The sequence below is a fragment of the Panthera pardus genome, unplaced genomic scaffold, assembly GCF_024362965.1.
Source record: "Panthera pardus isolate Hobbes unplaced genomic scaffold, ASM2436296v1 HiC_scaffold_2, whole genome shotgun sequence".
NCBI classification, from domain to species: Eukaryota; Metazoa; Chordata; class Mammalia; order Carnivora; family Felidae; genus Panthera; species Panthera pardus.
This window is the reverse complement of record NW_026526765.1, coordinates 41,096,915-41,118,196: the sequence shown is the minus strand read 5'-3', so window position 1 is coordinate 41,118,196 and position 21,282 is coordinate 41,096,915. Positions and strand designations below refer to the sequence as shown.

General features: G+C 38.2%; 2 protein-coding genes across 9 annotated transcripts in view; one reads left to right on the top strand and one right to left on the bottom strand.

The window, feature by feature from the left end:
* The window catches only part of LOC109275917 (sperm-associated acrosin inhibitor-like), a 116,566-nt gene that overhangs the window by 26,433 nt on the left and 68,851 nt on the right, over positions 1–21,282 (top strand). For 7 of the 8 annotated variants that reach the window (XM_053907001.1, XM_053907000.1, XM_053906999.1 and 4 more), the window contains exon 2: positions 12,299–12,425. The exons of the other annotated variant lie outside the window; for it this stretch is intronic. In XM_053907001.1, coding sequence (XP_053762976.1) covers positions 12,346–12,425 — 80 coding nt within the window. In that variant the 5' untranslated portion in view covers positions 12,299–12,345. The remainder of the gene's footprint in view (positions 1–12,298; positions 12,426–21,282) is intronic. 8 annotated transcript variants of the gene reach the window in all.
* LOC109275918 (serine protease inhibitor Kazal-type 9-like) lies at positions 16,673–21,112 on the bottom strand. Its single transcript, XM_019464358.2, has 4 exons — positions 20,975–21,112; positions 20,210–20,238; positions 18,095–18,222; positions 16,673–16,847 (listed from the first exon to the last, which is right to left on the bottom strand). The coding sequence occupies exons 1-4, from the start codon at positions 21,027–21,029 to the stop codon at positions 16,802–16,804; spliced, it is 258 nt and encodes an 85-aa protein (XP_019319903.1). The 5' UTR covers positions 21,030–21,112; the 3' UTR covers positions 16,673–16,801.

The following is a 21,282-nucleotide window of genomic DNA, read 5'->3' as shown; positions in this document are numbered from 1 at the left end:
CAAGTATTTTATAATTTTTAAGCCATATGGTCTCTGTTGCAACTACTCAACTCACGTAGCCTAAAAGCAGCCAGAGCCAATGCATAAACTAATGAGCATGGCTGCATTCCAGTAAAACTCTTTTTCTAAAAATAAAGTGGCCATCTTTTGCCAACTCCTGGATCAGACTCAGTACAGAAAGACAATTAGGTGGCCACTGTAATACTATAGGCAAGAAGTGAGGAAAACTTAAATGCAAGCAACAGCAATGAATTTAGAAGGAGGAAAAAACCCCAGAAATTAGGAGCTTTAATTTACTGGTGGTATATAAGGAAATAGAGGTGCAGTAAAGACAGGGATGAGTCCTGGTTTACCCTAGGATCTCTTTTGACAGAGTTGGGTAGATTGAACTATATGCATTGCCATCACATATATCAGAAATGATCAAATATTAGCAATTTCATGTGGTTTAATATGGTTCAACCTAATAGAAATACTAGAAGCCTAAGACTGTAAAAATCATTCTCACGTAGGAAGTAGAAAACTTACCTTGTGTGGCCCGTTACCAAAAATATCTGAAACAAAAATGTTTAGGAAAAAGGATCAAGTAAAAAACATAGTATTTAGATGTGAACAGTTAATTAACCCGTTAAGGAATCCCATCTAAATTAATAACCATGAAAGTCATAGAAAAATATGTGGCTCCTTCAAGTAAGATTTGCCTAGCCGTGCCTGGTTCCCAAAGCACTCCACAAAGCACACTTACTGTCCCACCTGAGAATTCAACCATAACCCATTCCTAGGTTTAATGTTGGCTTTAGTCAGGAGAGATTCATCCTCTGGGACTCAGCATATCATCCACAGTTGGGCTGCTCAGACATTGTGTAGACCCATTTTAGAGAAAGCCTAGTTCTTGATAGACTGGCTACCTGCTGACAGTAATCTTAGATACCTGCATTCTTTTTTGACTATTGCCTGTCTTAAATATCTTCTTTTTAAACTCAATGTGCTTATAAGGAAGGCTCTTGCTGTGTTTGGGATCTCTGTGTCAACAACTGCTTACCCAAATGGTTCCTATAACCTTCATACTTTATATTCTACTTAACAGCCTTGACTTCTTTCAGCTGAGTGTCCTCCTTGCCTACCCTTCTACTTCACCAGATCAAATCTCCGCTGGCAGATTTAATTTCGCCGCATGGGTTTCCTTTCCAATTTTGCTGGAGTTAATTTGAAGAGCTAAGCCCTCTCTTGAGATTTGATAACATCAGGCTGTGCTCTAATAGTAAGCCATGTTAGAAACTGATACTGCTTTGTGTAGAAGGTATTTGAATATGCACACGCACGCACACACATGCACGCACACACACACAGACACACTCAATGCCAGTGTGTGGGAGTATAGTGGGAAAGCATTACGAAGAGAAGAGAAATGAAATTGACTATCAACTCAACAGACCAAATTATTTGTCCAATAGTGATTACACCTCTCATAAATCATTCTTTAAGCTATCTCAAGTTTGAGCCTGTCTATGGCAGAGTTTTTGGAATATTGAAAAATGGATTCACCACTGATATTCATTCTAGCTGAGGTAATAAATTCATCTCTGAGAGAAATTTCAAGTTTCAAAAATCCATACATCTAGAAAACAGTTATTATTGGCTTGTTACTTTCCTTGGAAGATCAGATGTTTACTCCCTCCCCAAAGTTCTTTGACAAATCCTTACATGAGAAATAACCGGTAGCCAAAATAGCCACAAAGAAAGTTTTCATCTTCTCCCAAAAGGAACAACGTGATTCATCTAGTGGCGTTCCCTCTGTCAAGAACTTCCTAGCAAATCCTCAAAGGCTCAATTCTCTTGATGAACTGAGAGTTCTACCCCCTTCTGAGAACCTGAGAGCCCATTATGAAGTCACTTTGCAAATGATCTATTTACATGTGACACCAAGGGCAAAGTCACCAGGTCACCAAAGACCAAGAACACTTTGCAGGCCAAAATATTTCATTTCTAAGAGGCTGTACAGCTATGGCATGATAGCATGATTTGCCACTGATTTGTTTGATTGATAAATTATTATTCAGTTCCATAGAAGTGTGTTCTACTTATTAACTAGCAAGAAGAAACAAATGTGAAAAAGATGAACTTAGAGTGAGTAATTCTGGGAAAAAAAAATTTTTTTTTTTGAAATGTACATGTCTGTCTCCCCTTCCTCCCAAAAATTCTGATTCAGTGGATCCAGAGTGTGACTCAGACATATCTCACACACACACACACACACACACACACACACACACACACACACAAATTGCATGACAGAGTCTGATTCACCTCTTCAGTTGAGAACTGATGGATTAGAATAGAACAATAATGGCAATTTTTCTGTCTCAGTAGAACAATCTCTTTATCCTTTTTTGAAAATTTATTTATTTAAATTCAAGTTAGTTAACATACTGTGTAGTATTGGTTTCGGGAGTAGAACCCAGTGATTCATTACTTACAGATAACACCCAGTGCTCCTCCTAATAAGTGTCCTTCATCCCATCACCCATTTAGCCAATCCCCCCCCCCCCACCTCCCCTTTAGCAACCCTCAATTTGTTTTCTGTATTTAAGAGTCTCTTATGGTTTGCCTCCCTCTGTTTTTATTTTTCCTTCCCTTTCCCTGTGTTCATCTGTTGTGGTTATCCTTTTTTATTGCCATATCCATTCCTACATCCCTGGTCATGGCACCTACTATCATATTTAACACAAAGCATGTTAAAGAAATAATCAGGATTATACATGGAGACTCAAGTCTATCATGTGATTTCAATTATACTACTTGGATTGCATAACAAGGTAGGGACCCAGAGATCATGAAAAATCAAGAATTCCATATTGAACATTGTGTTATGACCAGGTGAAATGGGGCTTAGTTCATAGTGTTACTAAAATAAAGACAGGAGGCTTACCTCTTAAGGAAGGGCGTGTTATTCTAAAAGTATGGTAAGTTCTCTGATTTCCCAGGAACACCAAGTTCTCTTAAGCACTTGTGCTTTGAATAATAAAGGTGGACTATTTTAGAACAGATAATTCTTTCTACATTGTGACAAAGATTCTTTGCTTGACTAAACTTTATTAAGACTCCTTAACTTTCTCCCAAGGCCATGTGTGCAGTTCCTTGTCAAACTTAGTTTCTGCAAGAATCCTGCTCAGTTTAACCACAATTGTATTATACAAATACAATTATTTATAAACTAATTAACTAGAAAACAAAATTGTAAAATATTTGCCAGGACTTTTAAAAAAGATTTTATTTTAAAATTGTAAGATATTGAGGGACACCTGGGTGATTCAGTCAGTTGAGCATTCAACTCTTGATTTTGGCTCAGGTCATGAACCCAGGGTCTTGGGATCAAGCCCCATGTCAGGCTCCTCATGGAGCATGGAGCCTGCTTGGGATTCTGTCTCTTCCTCTACCTCTCTCCCCCACTTGCTCTCTCTGTCTCTCTCTCCAGAATAAAAAAATAATAATAATAAACAAAATAAAATTGTAAGATATTTAAAGTGTACATTGTGATGATTTGATGTACCTGTACATTGTGAAAGGATTTTCCCCATCTAGTTAATTAACACATCCATCATATATTTATCTTTGGTGTGTGTGTGTGTGAGAGAGAGAACATTTAAGTTCTACTCTCTTAGCAAATTTCAATTATACAATACACTGTTTTCAACTATAGTCATCATGTTTTACATTAGAACCTCAGAACTTACCTTAGAGTCTCAACATCTTTTAGCTGAAATTTTGTTAGTATTACCGGCGGAATTTAAATCTGGGAAAACTGACTTCATAGCTCACCAACCTAACCACTGTATTATTTAGCATTTTGGCTCACATAAAGGGTGCATTGAGGACAAGAATGATCTTACTTATCATTGCATCCTGGGCCCCTAACCCAGTGCCCAGCACCTGATGCCTCAACAAGTGCTGGCTGAGAGATTGTGAGCAAACAATTTTCTGAACATTCAAGGTGTCAGTGGGAAAGGCTGCCTTTTAATGGTCTGACTTTCTCATCTTCAGGGCCATCCAGTCAGAAGCAAGAGTTGAATGACAATCTCTCAGGGATATGGAATAACATTCCTCTCTGAACAGAAAGTTGAACGATAAGACTTGTCTTTTTCAGGAGCTGAGATTCTATGACTCTGTGATTTCCCAATAGTCCTAAAAATGTGTTGTCCCAATGTCTTTCAGGAGAAAAATATATCCATCCATCTGTTAGGTGACCATCTCAGAATCCTCTGGGCAGAAGATAGTCATGGGACTGCGGTTGCCTGGGGCAAGGGAGAGAACGTGGGAGAAAGGGATATCCGGTGTAAAGGCAAGGACAAAGGAAAAGAAGAGGCAAGTGCTGTGCTCGTGGGGCTGAAGTGACCAAGGACAGTGGGATGGAATGAAGACAGATGGTCTAGTAGGGCTAGCCAGGCCTCCTATACTTGCATTGTATTCAATCAAGAGAATTCATCTTGATTACTAAATTGTCTCAGCAATTCGAGATGGTAAAAGCATGCTAGAAATATTTGCTGAGCTGTGAGAAGGCTTCATTTAGGAAAAGAAAGTTTAGGCTGCTTAGGCTGCTAGTATGGATTTTAAAATATTTAAGCCCAGAAAAGCTTATTTAAACTCACGGCGTGACAAATGTTATGTTCTTGATATAATAATTGATGACAAAGACTTTCAGTGTTTTATAGGAGCAAAAGGAGTCAGGATTACCAAAATACTGCCCGTATTCCTATAGCTCCCGGTGGTTTTCCAAGCATATTCTAATAATAAAGATGATGATGATGATGATGGTAACAATAATAACAGCAGCCACAATAACATATAATTTAACATTGTTAACATCGTTACATGTTCTGGGTACTTCCCTTCCCTTCCATGTGCTCTCTGTTAATCCTTAAAGTTTTTATTTAAATTCCAGTTAGCTAACATATAGCGTAGTATTAGTTGCAATATAGCACAGTATCAGGTGTGCAATATAGTTATTCAACCCGCTTCCATACAACACCCTGTGCTCATCACAAGTGCCCTCTTTAATCCCTGTCGCCTATTTAACCCACCCCCCACCTACCTTCCCTCTGGCTACCATAAATTTGTTCTCTACAGTTAACAGTCTGCTTCTTGGTTTGCCTCTCTCTCTTCTTCTTCCCTTTACTTGTTTGTTTTGTTTCTTAAATTCCACATATGAGTGAAATCATATGGTATTTGTCTTTCTCTGGCTTATTTCACTTAGCATAATACTCTCTAGCTCCAACTATGTCATTGCAAATGGCATATTTCATTCTTTTTAATGGACAAATTATATATATATATATATATATATATATATATATATATATATATATAATGATTTATATACACACCCACATCTTTTTTATCCACTCATCAGTCAATGGACACTTGGGCTGTTTCCATAATTTAGCTATTATAGATAATGCTTCTATAAACATCAGGGCGTATGTATCTCTTTGAATTAGTATTTTTGTAATCTTTGGGCTAAATACCTAGGAGTGCAATTGCTGGATCGTAGGTTAGTTCACTCCTACCAACAGTGCAAGAGGTTTCCCCTTTCTCCACATCCTCGCCAGTATCTGCTGTTTCTTGTGTTGTTGATTTTAGCCATTCTGATAGGTATGAGGTAATAGCTGATTGTAATCACTTTGAGAAGTAAGTATTACTGGTTCCATCTTTCAATATATGCAAGAAGGGCTCCTTTGCCCTGGGCCTCCAAGTTTTAGGGGGCTTCCCTCTGGATCTTCTCCAGCCATGCCTCTCCTCACAAGGCTAAGAGCCCTGCAAACGCTTGTAATCCCCTTCTAGACTATACCTTGGATCCCTGAACTCCTAAACTTTCTTTACAAACAGACTTGATCCTGCTTATAGGGCCCATGTAAATTTCTTCTTTAGGTCCATCCTCCCTAGTATGCACAGCCTTCACCCCAGGATGTGACCTAGGGGTAACTGCCAGAGTTCAGGTAAAGATTGAACATGCAGGCTTTGGTGTGCAGGGCCTTGTGCAGAAGGCTCTTCAAAACTGAGGTGGGAGAAGAGGAGACCTATTATAGGCCAAGAGAGAGACCAATGCCCTTCTCTCATGCCGCTACATTCCAGCGAGGAGCTGAGAATTTTAAATTTCAGCCTAGACTTTCACATTGCAGTGAAATTATATTTGCCAAGGTAGGAGGATAGAATTTTATTTAAATGTATGTTAGCTGTAAATTTTAAATATCTGAGCTAAGTAAATTGTAGACATATAGTACATGGACTTCCATCTTAATTCTTGCCCTGAGCCCCCAAGTATTATACCTGGGCCTGGCTATTACTACCATTTGAAAAATATGGTAGTCATTCTGAGATAACAAGTGGCTGGTTTATGATCAGAAGCTGAAGTGGATTTGAGGCCAGCACTCTTTGACGTGAGTGCCAGTGCCCATCTCACCACACTGCGTTTCCTATCACATATGTCCTAACAGGACCCTCCCTTCAACTCAGTGAAGTGTGGCTACTTCTATTCCCATTTGTGCAAGTTGGTGAGGACTTCTGACTCATAAAGCTGAAGTGAGTGGCCCAAAGTTCATAGTACAGTCAGTCCTTAATCCGTCTTTTGGCTCTCAGTCCAAGGGTAATGTATTTTGATGCCTATGTCATGTACTCCACTGTCTCTCACTATTTGCTCAGAAAATCCTATTTGTTTCACAAGACAGGTTCACCTATTCCTCTCACACTCTTCTGTCATCCCTTTTGTGTCATGTCAGCCTACATACATCCTAGGAAGGCACAATAGCCATAGGTGAGATTTTTGGAACTCCTGACTAATTGCCAGAAATCCTCTGAGATCCCTTAATGTGGTTTACCTTTTAACTCTTGCAATCTTTTCAGGAACATGCTATTAACATTTCCTTTAAAAAAAGGAAACCCAAACAGAGAAACGTTAAGTACGTTTTCCAAACTCATAGCTAGTAATTGATGAGCATATTACTAGAACCCTAGTCTGTGACCTCAAAGTACGCATTCTTCACTTCTATGCTAATTTATTCTTCTCTTTTTCTTACAAGGCACATCCTCAAAGAGAATTTAGAGTGTCATTTGCATTGCCTGCCCATTAGCTGAAAGTTTTTATTACCATGTATGAGAATTCTCTAAAGACTATTAATAATTTTCACACTGAATCAAAATGAAAAGGTTAGATCATATTCTTCATTCCCTGATGAATAAGTGAAGAGATATGACATTTTATAATACTACTAGCTAAACGCCCTGGAATTCTTACTATGTATAAAGGCCTGTGTGTAGCCCTTTGCAAAAACTATGGCCCTTAAGAACATAGTCATTCAATGAGGTAGGTATAATAATTGTCCTCATCGTATAAATGAGTAAACAGGTCCAAAAAATTGAAGTGATATGTCTTAGTCACATAGCAACAAAGGTGGGAACTAACAATTCTCTCCGACTCTGAAGCCAGTGCACTTGGACATGATGCTCCATTTACTCCATTTAATACTGGTTTGAATCTAAAATTCTTTAAATCTTAGACACTTAATTGGGTAAATACTCAGGTACATAAAAAAAAAACAAAAATGGTGTGGCATATCAGATTTATCCCTGGTGATTCTAGATAGGTGATTCTAAATCATATCTTTAACACATTAAAAGATGTATAGTAGAGCTTTTAATTTTGTCATAAAAATTCATCCCAATTTTGAAATTACATAAAAGTAGTAATTCTACATCCCATGTTGTGAAATGACCATTTTCTTTGATCAAAACCAGTTTTGGTCAGGGAGAAATCTGATTTTTGCTTTGGTTCTTCATCTGTGCCAGCTGACATGGGGTTCCCATCAGTGCTTTGAGTTGAACTAATCATCAGTTTAGACTCACTCAACAAGAAAGGTGATGCTCTACCTGCTCTTCTGGAGTAGAATAGAGTACAATAAAAAGGACCTGAGACTAGGAAGGGGATCATAATAATGAGAATTTATTTATTAAATGTCACCAGGCCATATTCAGCACTCCATATATATGGAATGGGCAAATAAATGATATATTTTTACGTTCTTTAAATCTTATGTCAGTCATAAATGACAAGCTGAGTCAGTGCTGATTTCTACCCAGCAAAGTAAGAATATTCTATTGACTCAAATAGGTCGAGAATTGACTCTTTTTTGACAAGAGCGGTTTTGCATCAAAGCAGAAGGTACATGGTGATCACTTGTCAGAGATCTCACAGGAAGCTTTCTTATAGTTGTGTTAGGTGAGCTTTATGGCCACTCCAATTCTGAGATTATGTGAATCAATGATTTCTCGATGAAGAGTAAAAAATGCATTAAAACAAAAACAGACTTGTTTATCTTTAAGATGAAAAATTCTCAGAATTTCCTGGGGCACAGTTTCCAGGTTCATAAAGGGCTATTGTTCTCATGCTGCTGAAAGCAGTAAGGTGGGAGTCGAGAAGTGACCTGCTATTACCAGCTTAGCCCATTTGAGACTTGCATCATATCGTTAGATGTGTCATCTCTGTTAAATGTTACTTCCCAGAACAGTGCCCTAGAACAGGCTTAAAACATTCAATGAATCATGCGAAAAGTTTCCTTGTGAAAGGATTACTAATAAAACCTAAGTTAATGCTAATTTACATTTGGGTGGTTCATCAACAATTCCTAGTGCTTTCACATGTATTATTTGATTCACATATATGTCTGAGATGGATATTTCCATCTTCTTTATTTCATAGAGGAGGATAGTAGGTCTTAGCAAAGGTAGTAACTTGTCCAAGATCTCAGAACTAGTAAATGTTTAAAATAAGTCTTAAAGAAAGGTTCCTGGGATCAGGACTCATTTTTGCAAAAAATGCATTTTCATGTGAGTCTGATGCAGTGATCAGTATGGCTATCAGCACCAACTGTCTTAGCCCTTTACCCAGGGTTCTCATCAACTGAAAGCTTGCCAGATCTGGTTCCAGACTGAGCAGAAGAATCCATTCACTGATCTTGGTTGGCAAGGCTTATGCAAAAACCCGCACTCTGCAGTGATGTATGGCTTTCTTGGGAGCCCCAAATTTTATGGTACAAGGAGAGCTAATGGGAGAGTTAGCTGAATGTCTATTGGGAATATACCTGTTCTCTGTTGGAAGCTTCTTATTCAAGTTTCCTAAGGAGAAGATCCCCAGCATCCTCACACTGAAAATGAGGATCCATGAGGATATCTTAAGAATCCATTTGTGCAGAAGCTGGGCTGTCTCTGATGCTTTAGCCACGATTGCTTTGTCTCCAAACATAGTTTAGAGGCCAAGTAGAGCTATCTGGATCAAGAACTAGAGACCTCCATTGCAGTCAGTATCAGGGGCCTACTTAGCTAGTGATGCCATCAACTTCACACCATTGTCCAAGGGAAGGGCAGCATTTGCACTTCTTATTATGCCAAATATTAGGAAGTAAACTACGAGTTTTCAACCAACCATTCTTTATTTATGCTGTTTGCTAACTGCTTCAAGGACTCTCGACTCTGCGAAATGACAACTTCAAAGAACCATTCTATGGTAACAAGATCACTGGCAGCTCCTCTTGCCTTTGGAGTTCATGAGCTAGCAGGCATTCTCTACAACACCAATGGACATAGTACCCTTGGCCCGGAAAGAGGTGCAGCAGAGAACTGACATTTATCTTCCTGTAAATGAATAAAAACAGCCAGAATCTATTCCAGATGGACTGGTCTGGGGACAGGGATTATGATATTGCCCAGGGATTTGAACTCTAGGGTCAAACAGAGCTCTTATCAATCATAACTCTGCCATTTCCTACTAGTGTTGGACCACATATCTGTCTTCATTAAACTTTATTTTTCTTAAGTGGGAAAAAAGCGGATTCATTCATTATTACTTTTTTTTCCCTGTAATACTCTAGAAATAAATTAGGTGCTAGATTTACCATGGTAAATACTATAAACACCTCATTTATATTCACATAAATTTATTACTAGGGTTGTTTTGTGAATAAAACCGGATCATGATGTAAAACAGTTAGTATAGGGCATGGTCCAAGGTTTTTTTCAACTAATATTAGTAAACTCAGAAGGTATAAAGAACTATCTTAAAAATACTGAAAGGGTTCTTAATTACACTTTTTCTCTAGGGATATATTTAGGACAAATGAGGGGGTAAATAGGATGGGAGTAAATCTGAGCTTGACAAAAATAAGAGGTTTTAATAAAGTTCCGCATTAGTGATGGCCTTCTCACTCAATAGGTCCAAGAAGCATGAATACCCATTAGGTATCCTGCAGAGGCAATTCCTCTATTGAGCGTAAGGATTATAGCCATAACTGTCTTATATTTTTTAACTATAATAATAATTCTTACTGAGTTCATTATGTGTTATGATTATGTACCATACCATGAACATTGAAAGCATATATTATCCATGAATTCATTGAATCCCTACAAAAATTTGAAGTGGGTAAGCAGAATCCTAATGTAACTAATGAGGAAGGGAAGATAAGCCAGAGAAATTCAAAACTTGCCCAAGTTCAAACAGGTATCTGGTGAAGGAGCCAGAAAATCTTGCTGTAGCCCCAAATAAGAAATAAAAGAGAAATGTCTCTGAATTGAAGAGGGAGTAGAGGGTTCTCACTTGTTGTGCCTGCTTTCGTGCTGTTCAGGCAACCCGGAGAACTTCCCAGAGTTCCTTAGAATAACATTTAAAGACCATTTAAATGCTACTACCTACTTCAGATGAGACTTTTAAGAAAAAATAAGAATTATTTAGTAATAAAAACCGTACATGGTTACAACAACAGCTTCGTGTTCTGAAGTAATTATGAAAGTAGATTATGATTTTTATTAAAGTTTTTATATAACAAAATTGGCAATGCTGTTAGTCTTCCAACAGTGACTTTCTGTTTAAAGGTTGCTGTGTAGGGGCACCTGGGTGGCTCAGTCAGTTGAGCATCCGACTTCGGCTCAGGTCATGATCTTGCGGTCTGTGGGTTCGAGCCCCACATTGGGCTCTGTGCTGACAGCTCAGAGCCTGGAGCCTGCTTCTGATTCTGTGTCTCCCTCTCTCTCTGCCCCTCTCCCACTCATGCTCTGTCTCTGTCTCTCTCTCTCTGTGTGTCAAAAATAAATAAACATTAAAAAAAATTTTTTTTAAAAAGGTTGCTGTGTATGCTGGTTACTTCAAGAGATTATGGAGGAAAGAAAAAAAGAAAAAAATACATATTCTTATGGCATAATGGAGCAAAATGGAACACAAGATTATATTTATGACATTACTGCCAACATGTGAAACTGCATCAATGTGTATGGGTAATGGATAAACTAACGAGAAGTTTCCTGAAAATTGTGGGTGACAGTTTTTGTTTTGGATTTCTATGGTGATTCTTATTTTATTTTGCAATAAATAATTATTAAAAAGCAATGTAATTGGCCTGTGATGTCCAGAAATCTCTGAATCACTCATTCAATATGTGACACTTTTAACCAATGGTTTCTGTCACAAGATGCCCTTGATTCTGTGCTTTGTTCTTCATGGGAACTTTCAATGACAAAGTGGAAATGCTCAGGACAATTGAGTAAATGCCCTCCAGCCTGCATCCCTTTCTCTATGATTTGGGCCTGTATATGGGCTAGTTTCCTGGTCAGTTTAGGACTATTTTAGGAGAAGAGTAAGTCTCCATCCTTGAGGAAAATGTGTCAAAGTGACCTATAGATATTGGAGAAGGAAGAGAATGCCCTAGAGGCAAACTTATTGCATTAATGCTTTTCACTTAGCAAATCTCAAATTCATGGCCAGTTTATACCTGAGAACAACTACTACTTCTCTCCTTATCCACCTTCTTATTTTTTCTCTATTTTGTATATCATACATACAAAAGAGTATATATAATACACATGTACAAGTTAAATAATAATAGCAACACAAATGCTCATATGTCTATCAGATAGTTTAAGAAATAGCACAAGCTCTGTCTTTGAAACCTTTTATGTGCCTCTTCCCTAGCTCCCATTTTTTTGCTGCAGCTTAGGCTGCCTGGTCCCACCTACTGCACCCCCTTTTTCCTCTCCTCCTGCAAAGACCCTCATGCAACCACAGACTAGGCACATTTCTTCAGCCGTGGAGGAATTACATTTGTTCTTCCATTCTCTGCCCTTTGCTAAATAACACTGTTTTCTTTTGTTATTTTCAGGCAATCCAGAATTTAGTGTGGGACTCTTAGTGCCATTAGGATGTTGAATACATGGTCTTGAATATATTCAACCTGTTTGTTTTTATTTTTTTCTCTCACAGTTTAAAAGTTACATATACATATCAGGCCGCCCACTATATGTCAAGCAATGGAGAAACAAAGAAACAGATATCAATATTGTTCTTTTGAAAGAATGGAATCTTGCCATTTGCAACGACATGGATGGAGGTAAGGAGTATAATGCTAGGTGAAATGAGTCAGTGAGAGAAAGACAAATACCGTGTGATTTCGCTCATATGTGGAATTTAAGAAACAAAACAAACAAGCAAAGGTAAAGAGAGAGAGAAAGGGAGAGAAACCAAGAACCAGACTCTTAACAATAGAGAACAAACTGGCGGTTGCCAGAAGGGAGGTGGGTGGGGTTTTGGGTGAAATAGGTGAAGGGGATTAAAAGGGCCCTTATCATGATGACCACGGAATGATGTGTAGTATTGTTGAATCACTATATTGTACACCTGAAACTAATATAACACTGTATGCTAACTCTACTGGAATTAAAATAAAAAAAAAAAAAATTGAAAAAACCCAGATATCCATTTTAGACACAAGGATCACCAGGACCCAATTCTTTGCTCTCAGGGGGCTCCAAACCAGAAGACATATATTTTTTCTTTTTTTCCCTCCTTTCTTTTCTTTTCTTCTTTCTTTCTTTTTTTTTAATCCTAAAATGAGCATACCTTCAAAAAACTCTTTCCAAGGTCCCTGATGGGAATATATTTTCGTTGCATTGTGATCAAGCCACTCTGCTGCCTTCTGTGGCTGTAAAAGTGATGGTCTGCTCTAACAGGAGATTTATAACGCTCTCTCAGGACCGGGTCAGACAGGGGTCAGGCAGGGGTGGGCTAGTGCTCGGGTGGAATTGGGGAGAAGACAATGAGAAGCTAGAACCTAAAATAGAACTACCCATTGTGCTTAGGGAACAAAGTTAGAATGACCACAGACTTTTGTTGTTATTGTTTTTCCAATCATTCATTTACTGTTTGCTAATTATGTGCCAGGCACAGCGTTGTGTACCGGATGTATACGTAGACTCAGGCCATTCCATTAGGAACTGTTGCTGCCCCCATTTTGAAACGTCAGAACCAAAACTCGGGCTCAACCCGTAACTCAAGTTTACTCAGAAGCTGCAAAACTAGGTTTAATCCCAGGACTCTCTATCCCCAAAGCCCCACATCGCTCTCATTTTAAAATTTCTTTAGGGTTTTTTTGCCTTCAGTTTTTGGAATTTAAAGAATTTGAGATATAATTGACATATGACATTAATTTCAGATACACAACATAAAGATTTGATAATATACATATTGCCAAATGATCGCTATCTTAGCCATTATATTACGAAGGCTGCACAAACAATTTCAGCTGACACGAGGACATGTTCATGTCTCAAGAGCATGGCAGCAAACAGATGGTGGTTCAGGCAACCCATGGACCTCATAGATAAACATGGAAGAACTGAAGCCCAGACAGCCCAAACCGAGGGCAACCAGCGATATGACCGACACAACAGACGTACACCAATATTGTTGGGTGTCTGCCACTGGGCTCCATTTCTGGAACAGGTAGGGTTGAGAGGAGGAGAGCAGCAAAGAGCATACCCCACTAGGGCAAGGCCAGAGGGTTGGGCTACTGGGCAGGTGACAGGGTGGGGGCCTCAGGCTGGAGAAGCTGCCTTGGTCAGAACAGGGATCTTGGGCTTGTGGAACGAGATTCAGGAACAATGAGGTACAAGAAGAATGAAACCCAGAAGCCAGTCTTATTCTTTGATGAGTCAGTCACCCAGGGCTGGGCTGGGCCACAGAGCCTATTTTTAAGCATTAAATGGCTCACATCCCAGGAAATCAGCGCCTGGGAGTCTGGCAACTGGAAGGATCGGATAGTTTCCTGAGCTCTCTAGAGGCATCTTTCACAACTTCGGTAGTTCTCTTCCAGTGTTGAAACAGGTATTCACAAAAAGCTTAACTTTATATTGACTCAGAGTTCCTTTTCTTAAGAAATTCTGAAAAGTTTTCAGCATGTGTCCATGTGGATGTGTTTTGTTAAAGGAACGTTTTTATTGGTCTGGCTTCCACTTCCTTGATCTGTACTATTATTATTAATTAAAATTGCAAAGTCAATGCCTCAGCTTACCTTTGTTCTCTCAGAGAGACAGGAGTGACCTGCCCCAGAAGGACTGGGTATATTGGCTATAGTAATGCCTACATTGCTGAAGTATGGAGAAGAATTTAAAATGAAACAGGGTGAGATTTCTTAGAATGTGAGTAGGCCTCAGTTCTAGAACAGGTTTTGGCCACATATTTGTTTTTATTTTATTTTATTTTATTTTATTTTATTTTATTTTTATTTTTTATTTTATTTTATTCTATTTCTTATTTTATTTTATTTTATTTTATTTTATTTTATTTTATTTGTGCATCTTTAAAATTTTACAGCAATTTTCTTTTCATGCTACAAACGACAAGCACTTACAATAGTGTTGCAGGAGATGACTGTAGAGGAAAGGAAAGTGGTGGGGAGTTTCCAGCTGTAGGTAAGCAAGGTACCTGCCGTGTAAGTCACTCCCCCACAACCTCTGAAAAAGCAATCATTGCTCTCTATTATTTGTGTGTCTGGATCCTTTTCATGGGAACTTGGAAAAGCATTCAGAGTTTGGGTTAGTGAAGAATCCAAACAGTTGCCATACACATTCTAGTGCCAGAGTTGGATCAGGGAGTGACACCCGACTTCAGGCTTATCTGGGGTAAGACACCATGGTTTCCTTGCTTACTTGTTGATAGAAGTCAAATTCAATTCATTTTCATTTAATTCAGCTCGTTTATTAAGCATTAACCGAATACCCGCAGCATGTCAGCTATGAGCTCACAATGTAGCAAAAGAGATGCTTGCAAATTAATGAGAATCCAATATGATGTATGATAATCTGGGAGGATTACATGAATGAATGAATACATAGGAGAAGCTTTTTAGAGAATACGTAGTGATGTGGTTTGAAGTGTTGGAGTTTGGAGTAAACAGCCAAGAAAGAATTCTTGAAGACATCGTCAGTGCAAAAAGGTAGTTTTATTAAAGGACCCATGGGCAGAAAGAGCTACACTGGGGTTGTGAAGAGTGACTGATTATATACCTTCAGGTTAGAGGAAGTTAGGGATAGTGTAAGTCTCTAAGGAATTTTGGAAACAAAGGTTCTAGGACCTTGAGGGACTAGCTGCAGTTAGGAAAAGGTCATTTGTTACTGTTCAGTAAAAACTCAGTCATGAGACCCTTAATATGTATATCAGGTGGCCATAAGCTTGGAGTATGATTGACAACATTTATCTTGGGGGGTAAAGATAAAGGAAGTTTCCAAAGGAATTTTTCAATGTTAAAGTAGGATCCTGGGGGGTCGGGATAATGTTAAGCTAAGATTCCCTTTTGCCCTTAGCAAAGTGTCATCATTGAGGCAGTTGAGCTCCTAGAGGAATGTCACTTTGCCTGTTACAAGGACTTGTCAATGGACATAGGCAGTAAGGAAATTTAATTTTTTTTTCTTTTGCCTTTGGTTCCCATATAATTCATAGAAATTGTCACAAAGTAGGCATTAACAGATATGTGTTAATTTCATAGATGCACAAATGGATTACAAGATGTGCACAGGCATACTCTCTGTTCTTTGGAACTGATAGTATGATCTTTGGAACATATAACAATATTTTTGGGACTTAGAATGTAATAGTGGGGTAAGGTAAGCTTGGGGTCCTAGACCTGAGATCACACTTTAGCGGGGAGAAAACCCATGGAAGACATCAACTAATTCATGGGAATTTGCAAAACTTTACCGGCCATGTTTGACCAGCCACATTTTACAGACATGTCTTCTGGTAGGAAATAGTTACACAGCAGTCTCAATCCAGGGCAGCTTTCAATGTCTTAAACAAGAAATATCTAGCAAAACAGTATTTCCTGATTCTTGTGCTTGAAGGCTCCCCCTCTTTTTCTGTTCATGTTTTAGGAATACACAAGAACTAAGTTATCCACTGGGTGTTTTTCTAGCTTGGGCAAGAAGAAGCATCTGCTTCAGTTTCTTTGCTTTTCTGATTCCCACTACTGTTCTTTTTTTTTTTTTTTAATATTTATTTATTTTTGAGAGAGAGAGCGTGAGAGGGGGAGGGTTGGATGTAGGGGTACAGAGGATCCAAAGCAGGCTCTGTGCAGTCAGCAGAGAGCCTTATGTAGGGCTCGAACTCACAAACCATGAGATCATGACCCGAGCAGAAGTTGAAATTGGACACTTAATCGACTGAGCCACCCAGAAGCCCCACTACTGTTCTTAATCAACCCTTTTCTCCCAAGATGTGGCCCTAAGATGGTCTATGAGACATCATTAAGAGTAAAACAAATCTGGAAGATTCAACTCCTGAACAAAAAATGTCAGACCTACATTTATTTCCCATATGTCTACTTTATTTCGCAAAGAAATCAAGACACACTGGTGACAAGATTAGGCAGTATGGCATAGGTTATATGGGAGAAGAAATATGTTTCATGTGCCTTGGAATCAGAAGATAGATTCAACACTTTCCAAAATGTACAAATTTCAGTTTGTTGTTAGTTTTCCTGTGGAGAGAAAATAGCAACAGATGAAAATTGCTGAGGCCGTAGACGTTTTATTAGCATCCAAACTTCGCTAATGAACCCCCCAGTAATGTACCCAAGTCTCTCCACTTATTGGTGTTTTTAAAAGGGGGTGGGTGACTGCAATTTAGAAATACTTGAGCAACTGGTGCTGGTTATGTGAGGATGATGCTCAAAATATGTCACAATCAGTTTATATCCCTGAAAACATATTTAATGAATTTCTAGTAAAAGGAGACTCGCTTAGAAACCTTTTTTCCATAAATGATTTTGTCTTAAAGTCACATTTTGCACTTTCCATCAAATGTAACTTTTCATAAAACTATTTTTTCTGATAAGAAAAAAACCAGGACAGTATGCCACATATATTAGGTGTTTGTTTTCACTCATGTATGTTTTGAAAATACTTAAAAGGATGTATATGTTTCTATACATTCTAGTATATCATACACCATCTTATATTAAAAATTTTTTTAAATGTTTATTTTATTTTTGAGAGACAGAGACAGAGCGTGAGTGGGGTAAGGGGCAGAAAGTGGACACATAGGATCGAAAACAGGCTCCAGGCTCTGAGCTGTCGGCACTTAACTGACTGAGCCACCCAGGCACCCCTTATATTTTTTGATCTGACACTAACACATCTTTCAGATGATTACTTTGTTACCTTTAAGCTAATTTTGGCTACCTGATTTTCAAATTCAATTTTTATTATAGCTCCAAAATATATTTTGTTGAGAAGTCACCCTCTGAAACAGAACAATTTCTTCAGGATTTTTAGTTATTGTCGCCTTTTGTGCCAATAATTAGGGGGCTCTAACATATCTAAACTTAATGGTTAAAGCTGAACAAGTAAATCTGGTTCATTCTAACATATGACTGGACTGGCATGCCTAACAGGAGGGATGTTCCTTGTCCCTGGAAATAATCAAGCATAGACTCTGAGATGACGTGAATTATTTGCAGAGGGAGTTCAAGCAATAGATTAGTAGGTGGAAGTTGAATGAGGCGCCCCTCCAATTTCCTTCCAACTCAAAGATTCTCGGATTCTTTGCTTTACTCTTAGTGCCAGAATATGTAGAGATCCAGTGACACTAGCGACCCCAAATTTTACATATTCATCATATTCACACATTCATTATTCCCCAAACCACTTTCTCTAGTGGACATATATTTGTCGTAACACACAATTACACCTTAAATACAGAAAAGAAAAACATTTCAGTACTTACCGAACTTCAGAACAAAAGAAGCAATCGTTGGCATAAGTTTTGCCGTCAGATCCACAAATTGGTGCATATATTTCATAACAAAATCCCTCTTCTCTCCGTGGGAACTTCTCATATTTACTGCAGTCAACCTGGAAATACATATTAAAAGCCTTCAACTGAATCTTTATTCCCAAGATTTAGGATTTCCCAAGCAAGCTTAGAGGGCTTGCCAATCGTTTGTTTCCTAGTCTAATGGTCATTTGTTTCCTATTCCTCATCAAACGCCTTTGAGATATATCAAGTGTGAAGATTTCTTACATCAGATATAAAATCATGAGTGATAAACTTCTTTATGGCAGCTTGTAACCAAATCACTATTTATTTAAAAATTAAAATTTAAAAACATCCACGGCCAATTCACAGATGTAACCATTCCCATGGGGTTAGTGTTCTACACATCCTGCTATTCCTCTCTTTCGCTTAAAAAATTCTATCTGAATGCAACAGTGAGATGTATTATAGGGATACCTACTATAGTTTTAAGAACTAGCACATCATTAGTGACTTTTACCATTAATTATTGGTAACAAATGACTTGTTATACACTTAACCAGCACACAGACAGTCACATGTATTTTACTCTTGTAGTTGAGAACCACTGTTCTATATGCAGGAGCAAAGCCAGCGTATAAAGCTCTCTGCAGGAGCAAGGATGCAATCACCAAGAAAGAATGTTCTGGGTTTTTCATCTATGAGCAAGCTGAAGAATGTGAACAGTAAAAGTCAAACACATCAGGATTCAAATCCTGATGTGCTCTGGGATATGACTCTGGGACAATCATTTTACTTCTTTAAGCTTTGATTTCTTTACCTGCAAAGTGAGGACAATAATAACTACAGTGTAAGGTTAAAGCAAAAAATATATATATAAGCAAGAAGATACATGTAAAATGCTTAGCACTTTGTGACATGGAAAATGCTGAGTAAATAATAGCTATTATCTTTATCCCTTGGCCTACACAAACTCCAGCTCTATTCAGAAGACTCTACATTTCCAGTTTTTCTGACTCTGAATTCCACATGTAAGATTTTACGATTTGATTGTCTCCACTTGGATAGCATGAAATATGGTCAAGCTTCAAGTTAAATTCATCTTCCCCTTCAGCTATGTTCCGTTAATTAATCATTTCATTCCTTTGGTTGCTTTACACCACGCACCTTCTAAGTTTTAGGGCTGAGCTGAGAGCTGGCAATACAGAGATTAGTATGCGTGACAAAATGGCAGAAGGACCGCAGGGCCTAGTGGAGTATGGTGGAGAATGAGAATTACAGGGCTCCCTGGTGAGTATATTTCAGCATGACTTCACTTCTTGCCTGCTCAAACCCCAGTACCAGGACTCAATGTGATATGTACAAGGAGACTCCCAAGGCTTCCTCTTCATGAATCTTTTTCATTCTCAAGCAACCAGTAAATCATGAGAATAGAATAGAGAATCCTATTATTCTCTTTAATAGGTAAAACAAAAGATTCAAAGAGATGAAAGGAGCTGCCTGGGCCCCAGAATCACACAGCTGAAAAGTCACGGAGCTTGGTCTAGAACCCAAAATGCTTGACTCCTGGTTTAAAGTTTTTACCACCACAGCTAGAATTTCTCAACAATAGTTATTACTTAATATGAGTCATAAAGGGAAGGTTCAATTAAAATCTTCATTCTCTAAGATAAAGAAGAAAGATGTGTCTGACCCATTTAACAATTACAACAATCATGACTTGTCCTTATTGAGCTTTACTACGTGCCAGGTGCTTACGCTCACCTCTCTTCAAGCGTTGTGGCTTTAAGTCTCACAATAAGCTTATGAACCCAGTATTAGTGCCCATGGCCACACAATCAGGGAGCTAGAATACAAACTCAGGACTTTATAACTCGAATGCTAGGTATCTAACCACTTTGTTCTATTATGTCCCGTTCAGAAAGGTCTCTTAATAGTTTTTTAAATAAAACCAGTTTTGATACTTAAAAACTTCTTCAAACATGTAGCAATTTAATTAATGTATAGTAGCAAATGTTTCCTTATTGATGCTGGCTTTAAAATTACATAGAAGTAGGACCTTTATATCAAGATGGATGTACTGACCTGTTGAGGGCGTGTGGCACATTCTACATCTGTAAGAAAAACAAAGACAAGAGAAACTAAATTAAACTTTGGAAGAACCTCATCTTAGTAGAAAAATGATCTTTTATTTATGTTTCAGCTCGCAGACTGTCAAAAATATGACTCTCTTCAGAGCTGTGTATCAATATAATATCAAAGGTTGAAGCTTAGCACATATTTTTTTTTCTTTTTTTGGAGTGGGATTAGAGCATAGCCAACTACTATAATAATGAAGAGAAACTACTATAATACTGAGAAGTTCTTTCCTACCTCATAATCAGAGTTTAGGAAATATTGGGGGAAAAAAAACACCAGAGAAGTGGTTTTATATTTAGGGAATGTCTGCTGTTATGTAGCAGGAATACGTGGCAGTTGAAAATTCTAGGGAGGCAAAGTTCAACTCAATGAAAAATAATAATAGTTCATGTTGCCAAACAATGGATGAGACTGTTTTATGAAGAAATGGCATCCCCATAAATGGTGATATCAAGTCAAAGCAAAGTCTGGATGTACACTTACCAAAGAAGTTATACAAAATATTTATATGGATGAGACTTTGGCCTTAGCTAACCATTTAGCCCCAGAGATAGTATCATTTAGTGATTTATTGGTAGAGACAAAATAATGCATTTCAAAAAACCTGCCTTACTATCTATGTATCTGTGTTTATCCCAGAATTCTGTGAGCAGAAGACAACGTGAGCTATTAGTATCGGGGAAGGGTGGGTATAATAAAGGAGATACTCACTGAAGATGGATGTCAAAGCCAAAGCCAAGAGCAGGGCAAAGGCTGTTGCTTTCATGCTGCTGAAGTGGCCAAGGGCAGTCAGAGGGAGGCAAAACAAGTAACTTTCTGCCGTCTGCTCTGCCCACTTGGGTTCTACCTTATATATTGACAAGAGTTCCTGCCTCAATTGTGAAGTAACTATTTCCAGAAACAGAATCCTGGGAGGAGGTCAGAGACATATGCTAGTATGGGAATTCTTTTATTGTGAAATCAGATGGTTGCTCATGTTTGCTCATTTTAATAGACCATAGAACCCAATAAAACTGTTA